Here is a 12,119-nt window from a genome sequence, read left to right on the forward strand (position 1 = left end):
CAGCTCCAAGTACTCCGGTTGTAACCTTGATAATTGGGTGTCTTTTTAACCAACAAATCACAAACCTTCTGTCAAAGCCTTCCATTACTAGGATTTTCAGCTTGTGAGCTTCGAGGAGTCTCACCCTGAAAAACAGCAACAGAGAGCAGAAAGCTGCACAACGGAATAGTCAGGGGGTGGAAGTGCTTATCTCTGCGCTCCACGTTCATTGAGTCCGACTGATTCAGCTCTAATCTTTATCATGAATTATATACTGTAAATTCATCAGGGGATACATGTAATTGCATAATTGTCATGAGGAAAAAGGTAATGAGAGGTAGTGCGAAAACGGCCAGTGTTTCGCCAGCATGATAGGATTAAACCATTTATAGATCTGCCATGTCTTATCTGTCTGAAGGCTGTCATTGTGGTTTTTAAACAGACATATCATAGAGTAGCAGTGTCACAGAGCTGTTAAGTAACATTCAGACACTGTATTTTATGGGCAAGTTGCAGGGTTTTTTTTCATGCATTAGAGGTTTTTGGCAGGTGAGTTTTTATGGAAGTCTTTTTTTACCTCTAGGCAAGAACATTAATAGAATTTGAGCCAAATAGACTGTAATGAGCCCTAATATGCATTCACTCCTTAAAGCTGTAGACAGGGAAAGTATGATGTGCTGAGACAGTTTTTGACGCAGGACAAACATTTTCTGACTTCCCCAAACTTTACAGGCCATGAATTGATCACAGGTGACAGTGTGTCCTTCGAACGGTGACAGGTAGCTGGAAACTGTGTCCTTGTGGCTTCAAATCTATCCGGCTATAAACAATCACACTTGGCAGCAGCGCCAGTCACCCTCTTCCCTCATCTACCTCCACCGAGTTTGTCCTGTAACCTGTGCCAGCTGTCCAGAGGCAGATCAATGAGAGTTAAGACTTGGCATGCGCTCTCAATGTCTCCTCTAAGCTCAGATCAAAGGGGTTTTTATCAGGTCCAAATAGAGCATGGGGCTCCACCATGCAGAGGCAAAGGATGGGACGACTAGGTAGCCAACAGCTCCCTTTGTCAGTGTCACATGGAGATGTATGGCCTCCTGCACCTTATTTTCACTCATAAACACTGCAGCAAATGGAACCAAATCCCACCTGAAGCAGAAGCTTGTAAAATACTGTGAGTTACTGGCCAACCCTATTACTTATCTTTATGAGGCTATTAAATACTTGGTTGGGGCTTGGTAAAAGTCACGGTCTTGGTAAAATATTGAAAAGGTCGTGCTTTTTCAATATTTAACCAAGACCTTGATCTTTACCTTACCCTATATTCAATCGCTTTGGCTGCCTAGACCTTACCATAAAAAAGTAATTAATAAATCCAACTAAAAGGCCTTTTTCACAGCAGTTATTCTGACTTGTCAAAATGGGAAAAGCACAGTAGTTACTAATAACATCAACAATGGCTCTGTTCTGTTCAAGTGTCCCAGTAAGTCATGACAGTGTGACACTAAGCCAGCATGAACAAAGCAGGTCCCCGAAAACTGAAGCAGCTAAATGGAATTAAGCAATCATTAATTCTATTATAATTTATAATGAAACTCCTGTGCTTTCCACACTTTGACATGTCAAAATATCTATTGTGGATAAAAGGTCTACTGCTAATGTTTCTAATAAAGCTCTTTTTTAGGTGTCTGAGTTGAAAGTTTTGTGGTGTTTTAAAAAAAAACGCAGATTTGTAGTGTTGATTTTGGTTGAAGCTTTAATGACATCAATCTGCATAAGGATGAATAATCTCTAGGCAGAAATGTTCTGGTTTCCATTTGTAGACATTTGTAGTCTGAGTAATGTTGACCAGGCTTTCCATGTGGAGAGCAAAAGAGGTGGAACGCATGGCCGAAATCTGCAAAACCCAAATTTAGCTTTTTATTAGTTTTCTAAAAATGTATCTACATTCATATACAGATATCTGTTGACAGAGATTATTTCAGTTGAGAGTTGCGTAACACTTTACTATAAGGAATAGAAGGTTTTGAGTAGTTACTTGGGAACAAATGAGGAACAAATGAGGAACTCTCTGCTAGTTAACCATTACTTAATGAGTAACTTCTAATTCAAGTTTTTAGAGAAGCTGATGATTAGTTAATGATGAATTGATTAAGAAAACTAGTGAGGGACAAATCAAGATGATCTTGATAATTGATGAATTGTTAATAAGTACTTCCCTAATAATTCCTAATGTGGGACTAAGTAATAGTTACTGATGAGTTACTGGAGAACAGATTGGGAGATACTATATTAATGAATCATTAGGTAATGATTAGGTCATAAATATCACTCTTGAAGAAACCACTTTCTTCAAGAGTGGTTCCTGATTAACTCCTGACCAACCAGTGAACAGCACAAAACTGTTAACAACTTTTTTATTACTTATTACTTAAATATTAGTTACTGCTTTTATGTAGTGATGCATTATTCTGATCAGTTACTAATTAGTCCCTTATTCCTTCACCATTATCTTCTGCACTCACTTAACCTTTTTTCAAGTAAAGTGGTGCATCATACTGAGTAGTTACTGAGTAATCAATCATTACTTCATGAGTAATGAGTCTGTTATTTACAAGTCTCCTTTTCCATTTCATTCCTGATTTGTTTCTCAGTCATTTCTTAATTAATGAATGTTTAACTAATTATCTCATCACTTACCAGTTGAGTAGCAACTAAAAAGTTAATGGACAATGAAAATCTTGAAGGAAATTGGGGCCATATTTTGAGGTAAAACTACATAATTGATGACCCATTGACTAACACTAGTTTTCAGCAGCTTCCTTGTAACATTACCATTTGGCCACTGTGTTCATATGGTCAATTATAAGTTAGATCCTTAGTTTGTTCCTAATTTGTTTCCTAGTTACTACTCAAAATGTTTGGTTCATTATTGTACAGTATTGTAAAGATTTTCCGTTAACTCCAGTTCCATCCTCGCATCTCAAGTTCCTAATCGTACTGTAAATAATAACCGATGGATGGATTCGAAAAATGGACTTGGGTTAACTACCAAAACGAAATGTGGTTGCTTATTATTATGTAAGCCTCCTAGGAAGGCATCTAAGAAGCTCAGATAGACCTTTTTTCACAACAGATATTTTGGCTTGTCATAGTTAGAAAAGCCCAATGTGATGTTGAGCCAGCATGTACAATACCAGCACCAGGAGACTGAAGCAGCTGTCTTCCATGTAAAAGTCCTATACTGTGCCGCAGTTGAGTAATTGTGCAGATATGTATCCCTGAATCTCCTCAGTTTGACTGACTCTCCTGTGTCACATTTACATTGCTAGCATTATATTAGCCTGTACTAAATCAAATTCTCTGGGAGACTAAGATGTCCATGAATATTAGCCGTGAAAGCTACTATGTCTTCAAGAGTTATGAGACATATGAGGTTTTTATGACCGCTCGTAGAGGAGTCTTGAATCTAGCAGGTTTTACAGTAGCGAGAGCAATCCAAAGTCACCGTCACACCAATTGAGCTGCTGATTGCTTCATTTAAATGATTAAAACTGGTGCGAATTCCTGGCACCTTCTGGCTCCTCTGTCACATGACGTAGAGGAAGACGTACACCGCCTCAAATCGCCCCCGGCCAGGAGAAACAAATTGGATATAATATCCATGTGGTATTTACCAATAATGAATGTACTGCAAACGCACCGGTGTTTTTGGCTTCTCGAGCACAAATCCTGAAATGTTCCCAGGTTGCTCCGTCTCTCTATCTGTTAAGATGATCAAACACAAAGGTATGATGTATTCCAGTGGTACACAATCAAACACGTTTCGAATGAAAGGAATCTTAACAACAAGAAGGGATCCGCACAAGTAAATCCTACAGTGTTTTAAGGATAAATCAGACGTCAAAATTAATCTTGAGTTCTTTATTGTTTTGGAAGTCAGTGCAGTCAGTGCGTGGAAAGAAACCATGTAAGGAATTGCTAAGGAGTTCTGTGGCCTTTTCAGACAGACTGAAGTGATTAACACCATCCTCCCTACTGCCTTTCAAAGCAGCTTTCTCTCTCTCTTCCTCTGTCTCTCTCTGTACTCCAGCCTCTCTATACTGCCAAGCCAGCGCCTGGCAGGCTTCTCTGCTCGCGGCGCATTAGGATGCAAAGCGCTCCATGTCGAGGGAGAAGGGGAGACTAACAAAAGCGCTTTAGTGTTGCAAAAACAAGCCCATCGGTGCATGCCCGTGAAAAGATCTGTACGTCTGCTCTGACTCCCCCTAACTCCCTGCAGCTCTCTGCATCACTCCACCACCCCTCCGAAAAGAGAAGCTCTCCAGAGAGCCACATCCATTTCTAGTCGTTCTCATTCCTTCTTTCCTGTCTTTTCTTCCCTTCCTTCCCCTCCCTTCCCATGCGACAGGTCCAAATTGCTTTGCTGGAACAACGATCATCCCAGCCGGAATTGAAGTAAAGGTGGACGACTGCACCATCTGCCGCTGCCACAACGGAGACTGGTGGAAGCCGGCGCAGTGCTTGCGGCGGGAGTGCCTCAACGGCCAGTCGTTGTCATAGAGAGACTCCACCGGGGATGGTGGAAAAGCTCAGGCAAGGCCCTGCCTACTGCACCATTTTGTATGATTGACAGGGCAGGAGCACAATTCCTAAGCAACCTGAGACAGCATAGTATCGAAGAGATGCTCTCACAAGCTTCACACAAATAGAAATTTAGCCACTGGGAAGAAGACGGAACTTGTCTCATGGCTGTTTCCACCTTACAGTTTTAATCGTCCTATATATTTTCAGAAGTTGACTTGCTTGACTTGCTGCTCTCAACACGAAAAAGTTTCTAAGCTCCTTGAACTCTTTCCTAACCATTGGCAATGTCGAATTGCTCACGTTGATTTCTGTCTGTATGTCATCTTGCTTGTTGTACTCGTCTGTCACAGTCACGCAGGTGTTGTAAAATTCCAACAGCAGGAAAAACAAACCGTAAGCACACTTAACAGCGCTTATTTTTGCCATACGGAGATCGACACCGGTGAGAGCACTGCAAAGGTGTGCGCTTGAGTTCCACAGCTTCACTCGAAGAGCTTGTTTACAAGATGCACATCACACATAAATGTTTGTGTCTTCATAAGACTTTAAGACTTTTTACCGCTATGGCAGGAACTCACCTCTAACACTTAGACAATGCTACTGTCAATTTTATAAACTGCTCTAAAACCCCAGAACGCTGAGTTTATTCATGAACATACCATGGTTTGGAGTCATGTGTCTATGTAGTAGCAGCACAGGCAGGGTAAGTTCTGCAGAATTAGCTGGAAGGCGGGAAAAGTGGTAGCCGGCAAGTTTGAGAAGGAAAATTCTGCAACACTGCATCAAAACAACAACTTTGGGCAGCCCCCTTTCCGGCTTTAATTGTAGTTATTGTTTTCTCTCAGAGGTCCATATCCTCCAAAATATTCCCACTAACTAACTCCTTGAACTTGTTATCAAAGCAATTAGCGAGCCAAGAGCAGCCTGCTTTAATTTCCCTTAATCAAGGAGTATTCTGTGATAAATCATCCAGCTGGGTGCTTGGCGCTGCCGCAGCCTGCATGCTGGGAACACTCTACAAGAACCAGCAGACAAAAGGAGGGAATCTGCATATGTCTGAATGCTTTTTCACGCGCACATTGTCCATGTGAGCATTTACACAAGCACGCCACTCATCCCGCAATCTCGTAGCCACAGTTTTGTTGATCTGCACCCACCCAAGCACTTAAACCTATAAGGCTTGTTAGGATACAAAGCTGTTGCGTTATCCCACAGTTATAGATTACGTAATACATTTTAAGTCCCTCCCCTCCCTGATATGTTAGAATAGCTCTTGCAGTGCGGTGGCTATAACACGGAGACAGGCTAATATATTGCCTTGATATTTTCCCAGAGCAGAGTGATCCTCAAGTAAACCAATCTTAAAAGAAAAAAGCAGCCAACCAGACCCCAAAACACGATATTTTTGAGATGATAAATACTAGTCATTAATTCAAAGGTGAATTCCAGTAAGCTCACGCCATTCATCACCAGATTTTTTTCCATTTCCAGAAAATCCGTTCCTGTTAACCTTTTAGACCCTATTCCTGGGCGGTGATGGATGGGCTGCTTAATAGCAGCTCCCAGCACTCTGTAATGAGACAGAAATGAACATAGGATAAAGACCAATGACTAAAGAGGCAGATTACCTTAAAAAGGCACTAAAACTCGTTTTTTGGAAGAATATCATAGTCTGCAAAGTCTGCCACGCTGTCTCAAGCTGCAGCATGTGGGTGATGAACAAATCACAGAATTGAAAGCGTGTGGGTGGAGTTCAATCTTAGGTGCAACAATGGAGTTTGGGTCATTTTCATCATTAAGCTGCAGTGATTTAGTGTCTTTCAATGTGAAGAGACAGACCTCATCTATCTGGCTTGAGGTCTGCAGACTCATAAAACAAAACTGACATCTATGGTTTATCAATTACAGCCTCAGCGCTGCAGACATTTGAGGATTAATAAAAGGAGCTTCATTCATCTTAATTACTTTAAATGCCAAATAATTACTCAGCCTATAGTACATGTATCCAAAAATATATTGGAATTACTTTACTGGGTAGCAACATAGAGAGACAGAAGTGAGTGTGTCAGTTGACAGGGCGCAGAGGCCTTGCTGCCACCGCCGATGCCTTGTTGCTACTCTTCCAGATCGGATTCACAGAGCATGGCCTTTGGCTTCATACGGTATGAATAGCTGCTTTAAGTGCTACTTTGTTCGCACTGTTGGGTGCAATGGTTTACTGTTATGGATTACCAAAAATGCTAGCTGTTGAGTTACCCTTGCACATTCCAGGGGAGTGGATTAATGAGAGTACAAGGGCAAGGAGGAAATTCACAGCTCTAAAAAAATTGTTCTTTTTTTTTATATAGAGCGAAGGAAGCAGCAAAAATGGCAGATAGTAGGTAATCCTAATGACAATGACTGACTATGTTTACTTGCACGTAGGACGCTGGTTTTTGCCCTTATTCAGAAAAAAGACAATAATCCAATTGTCCTATGTCTCCTTTAAACATGCTATCATAATGTTTAAAGGAGACATATGCTTATTTTAGGGTTCATATTTTTATTTAGGGTCACTACTAGAGTAGGTTTACATGCTTTAAGGCAAAAAACGTGCGGATTAGACCTTTTTAATCTTCAAGATCTTTTACATGCACAGGAAAATAAAACGTATAAAACACTGAAGTAAAGGGAAAAAATGAAAAAGCATAATAGGTCTCCTTTCAAAGTAGATGTTTCTTCTTCTCGCCAGAAATGTCAGTTGTTCGTCAACCAGAACGGCAGAATAAATGTGGGCGATGTACGTTCCTGCAAACCACGGATGTGTTTACAACTTTACATTTCTTCCCTCACAAAGAAATCCACAGTCCAGCAGCATTAAACAATTTCAATAAATCCGCTCATGTACGGCTTATAAAAAAACGATTATTACATGTAAATTGCGACAAAATCTTACATAGAGCCCCTTTCAAAATATCCAGTGGTGTCCAGATGGTACGTCGGCTTATGAGATGTGAATGAATCTGTGGTATGCAGAAATGTGAACTGCCAGCATTTTATCTCGACCAGTCTTGCAAACTGTTGGCTGGGCAACACGCAGCTAGACCATAAACACACTGGGACTGTTTACATGTCCAAAACGTGCTCCCACAACCAGAATAATATCGACACATCCCACGTCGGAAAATGCTACATTCGAAGAAAGGAATATGCTGTTTGCATGACCCGTATCAAACTGTGAATATTGTCCTATTTGGAATAACGGTGGAACGATAGTGTGCATCTAAACGTAGTCACATTGCAACTTATTTCAGTGTTTTGTCATATTGTTTCCTTCCATGCTTCTGAGGTGCATTTAAAAAACTGAACTAAAACCAAGCTAAACTAAACTGGGGCTCCGTGGCTGCCATCATTAACTAGGTGTAAAGATAAGAGTGGAGCGGTTGTCGACAGAACATCCAGATCAAGTTAATAAAACCTGAGTTGCGATCCAAGCTGCTAGAAGCAGAAAACAGAGATACGAAATCAAATAAGCAAATCATATATTCAGTGCAGGTAGTACAGTTAAAGCACCGCAGCAAATGAGATGCAGGCATGCAGCAGGACTGTACCGGTGCATACGTTGCTCTGCACTGTAAGTAGGTTGACTTCTTAAACCGATTTCACGAACACTACCTTTTAGCTGAACAGGATGAGTTTTGGCACACGTGGATTCACATGCAGTCTATTCCCATGTGTGTCATTTGAAAGAATAGGCTGCATTTAACGCCACAATGGAAACAGTGCGGCTGAGAGAGAGAGAGAGAGGGAGAGAAATAGAGCATCCGCCTGGGCAAACAAACGTTTCTCCTTGCAAATACGTGAAGCTGCACAGTTTCAAGGACAGATCAGATCAGTCTGTCTTTGTTCATTTTCTGCTAAGACACTTGAGTCTTTGTGTCTGTTTGAGAATGTCTATTCAAACGACCCCATCTGTCCTCCCATCATAAACACTTCAGGCTTGTACATGGGCATTTTTGTAAAGGTATACCATTCGCTCTTTCCATGAGACACCGACTTACTGTAGCTGGAAACTATGGAAGATTGTTTTATTTGATTTTTTTTGTCCCTTATGTTTTTTTCAGCAACAAAACTGTTACATGAAGTGTGCCTGAAAACCTACACAGAGTACTATCTGGGATACGAAGAGAGAAACACTGTTATTATACAATCAATTGTATTAGTTTTCGGGGCACCAAGAGCTGTTCACGACGGACTCAGACGTGGGATCAGTTCTACGACAAATTTGAAATCCACGCTTAAAAGTAAGAGCATCTTTGATTGTATATGACCACATGCTCGCACAGGATCACCCTAAGCTGTACAAGAAGCAAAGGGTCCAAATTTCAAAACGTTAAGACAGCCCTTGGTGTTCCCCGTGTTGTTCATATGTAAATATCTTCAAACGTATAATGTGTATTCTGAAATCTGAGGTGGAGTAAAAAAAAAAAAAAAAAGAAAAAGAGACAGAAATAAGAAAATGTGTATCATTCATCGAGACAAAACCTATTTTGTTAAATAGACTTGAAAAGAAGTGTTATTCGGCAAAAAGTGAGTGTGGATTTCTTTTTTATTTTTTGGTTTTGTTTACTCGGAATGTTGACGTTTCTTGACACAAGATCTCTTAAAGGGACGGTTCAGCCCAAAATCAAAAGTATATCACTTTCCTCTTATCTGTGTGGCTTTTAATCCATCTACATTGCTTTGGTGTCATTTGTTTTGGAGATATTATCGGTAGATTCTATCAAGGTTTATGGATTATCAAGAGCAGTTTCATGTGGGAACTGTTTTCATTTCACCGTATCACAGCACAGAAGGAAGCGTGCATCTAGGCGAAGGGTAAACTACCTTTACTATCAAAAGAGTCATTTCATGGTCTGGAGCCTTAAAATAAAGCTGACACCGCCTTAAAAGTCTACACTAGCCTATCAAGATTACTAATAGGCCTCAATGAGCATTAATTATTATTTCCACATGTGGCTGCTCTGCACTGGGCTAATTATGCTTAATAGGTGCTTGAACTTAATATCATGTTTTGGTGCATTTATGAGATTATAGAGATAGCCTGGAATAATGAAAACTCTATTGGGGCATTGCTATAACCATCAAAATACAAAACTGAACATGTGAAGTGAAGAAAATATCCACTGGCATGTGTAGGCCTACTTTTGAAATAGACTAGCAATACAGAACTACAGTATATATAAGTCCTCCCTGTGTTTGTGAAAATGATTACATTACAAGCAGCCGACTTTAATAATAAATAAAAAATATAACGGCAGCCTGGCTTTAAAAACAGCAAAAGTTTTTTTTTTCTCAGCCACGCGCAACAATCAACCCTCGAGCCTGAGCATACCACACTACGATATCAGTTCAGGGTCGTTCAATTCATTGACAAAATCATAATTTGCTAGAAGAGATACTGTTCTGTGTGAAGGCTACATATTTTTTAATCAAAGAATGTCACAGTCACTTTAGGCCTACATAATATATATAACCATATGAGTAACCAGATCGTAATCTTTGGAAACAGACATTGCTGTTTGCTGTTTTTCAAATGTAATTTTTCCGTAACGTTCAAAAGAAGGCAGACATCGCTACGGCTGATATCTCCTTAACTCGGCAACTCACACCAAAACAATCTAGATGGATCAACAGCACTGCATGTAAGAGGAAAAATATGTATTGTTGATTTTGGGGTGAACTGTCCCTTTAAGATGGAATGAAAATGCACCATTGAGAACTGCTGAAAAATGTGAAATTCCTTACTGCGGAAAGCACAGCTGTTCCTGGCAGCTGAATGTATGCCGGGTGCAGCGTGTGTGCTGAAATTCAATTGAAGCCCGGGGGAGGCTGCAGGACAAATCCTCCTTGAATTTAGCCACATTTTTTTTATTTCCTACAACCGTGCAAGAAACAACAAACAATACAAGGTGTGAAACTTAACAGCTGACTCAGGACACAGCAAAACTCCTGGTAACAGAACATAAAAACAAAAAAAAAAATAGAATGAAAAAATATATGTACAGTATTTTCCTCACTTTAGGCTGTGTGAGAGAGGAAACAAGAAGATACCAGTGCTTAATGGTTTTGTAATGCTCAGTCAGTTCAAGGGCATTACTCACCGGTTCATTCTCTCCATTCTACTTCATTACAACTCGGCCTGGGCTTCTATCTCGTCCACACTACTAATTGCCTTCTCCCACCTCCCGACGTGGACAAGAAAAGGGGAGGCAATTTTATGCAGCACATGGCAATCAATAGCAATTAGGTGCATCCCTGACTAATCCCACTGAAAATGGTGTCTTGGGAGATGGCCAGCAGAAGACCTCTTAAAACACACACACCTTTGGCCCAGCATTGGTGGTGGGGAACAAACATACACACACACGCACCCACAATGTGGACACAGCAAGTGCCAGCGGCGTGATGGAACAATTAATTGCTTTGTTTTTCCTATTCTACACTTTATATTGAATCTTCATCGATCGTTTTCCGGGACCCACTCTCTCCATTTATATCCAACAGGCATTTTCAATTAGATAATTAGATAATTATCTCCTTCCTGGTAAAACTATGCAGATTATGGAATGCAATTCCACTCTAAAACCACTCAAACAAAAAACGGCAGATGAACGAGAGATGTGTGCAGCTGATGAAATTGCATAAATGTGTCAATCAAGAGAGAGAAGCTGGCGAAGAGCGGAGGCATTGTACTGGAGCGTTGTGGTGAAGAGGGAGCAACGTGTCAGTGGATCCACTTCCCGACCTTCACCTATGGTCAAGAGCTTTGGGTAATGGTTTAAAGAATCAGAATAACCATCTAACAGCAGTGTCCTTCACAGGGTGGCTAGGCTCAGATGGATCTCAAGGATGAGAGGCGTCTGGTCTGACTTACTGGAACCCAGAAAAGAAGCTGAAAATGGATGAGTGATGTTCTTTAACCTCCATCTCCACCATGTCTCAATAGCATGAGATTTTAAGAAACCATAAACTAGGTTTTTTAATTACATTCATGTCAACGGTTCTCAATCTGTTCGACCTCTTTTACTAGAGGGGGCCCTTGTTACAAGCTGTATATGTATGCATAAGGGTTGGGTTATGGTTAAACAGAACTAGACTGTGAAATCAGAAGTGTTTACAGTAATGGCCACACTAGACAGTGGAGTAAAATGCTGGCTGTTATGAGGAGGGAGGAGACGTATTATTTTACTAATGGGATAATGGTGCAGTTTCAGACAGCCTCTCGCAGAAGACTGTGTCAATTGGTTGTTCATAACAAGAGTGAAAGAAATGGTTAAAACCAAGTAGCTTCAGTCTTTTCTCGCCCCCACACATCTGGCCAATCACAGCACGGAGTGGGTGTCGGACTGTCAGTTTGGGAAAGATACACAAATAGACCATATTCACTGGGCGACCATTTTCTTGATACAATATTGTTTTGATGCGATACGATTAAGAAAGGTGTGAATTAATTTAGAATTTTCATAACAAATCTCAGACATTTGTTTAAATCTGGTGAAACACCCAGGATATAC

The 12,119-nt window shown here is 40.6% G+C and overlaps 1 protein-coding gene across 4 annotated transcripts in view; it reads left to right on the forward strand.

Annotated features, from left to right (window-relative positions):
• The window catches only part of vwc2l (von Willebrand factor C domain containing 2 like), a 31,572-nt gene extending 22,175 nt beyond the window's left edge, over window positions 1-9,397 (forward strand). For all 4 annotated transcript variants that reach the window (XM_084361354.1, XM_084361356.1, XM_084361357.1 and 1 more), the window contains one exon: window positions 4,388-9,397. In XM_084361354.1, the coding sequence (XP_084217480.1) occupies window positions 4,388-4,539 (152 nt within the window). In that variant the 3' untranslated portion in view covers window positions 4,540-9,397. The remainder of the gene's footprint in view (window positions 1-4,387) is intronic.
• The last annotated feature ends 2,722 nt before the right edge of the window (window positions 9,398-12,119 follow it).

This window comes from Pagrus pagrus (genome assembly GCF_965226575.1).
Source record: "Pagrus pagrus genome assembly, chromosome: 9".
NCBI lineage: Eukaryota > Metazoa > Chordata > Actinopteri > Spariformes > Sparidae > Pagrus > Pagrus pagrus.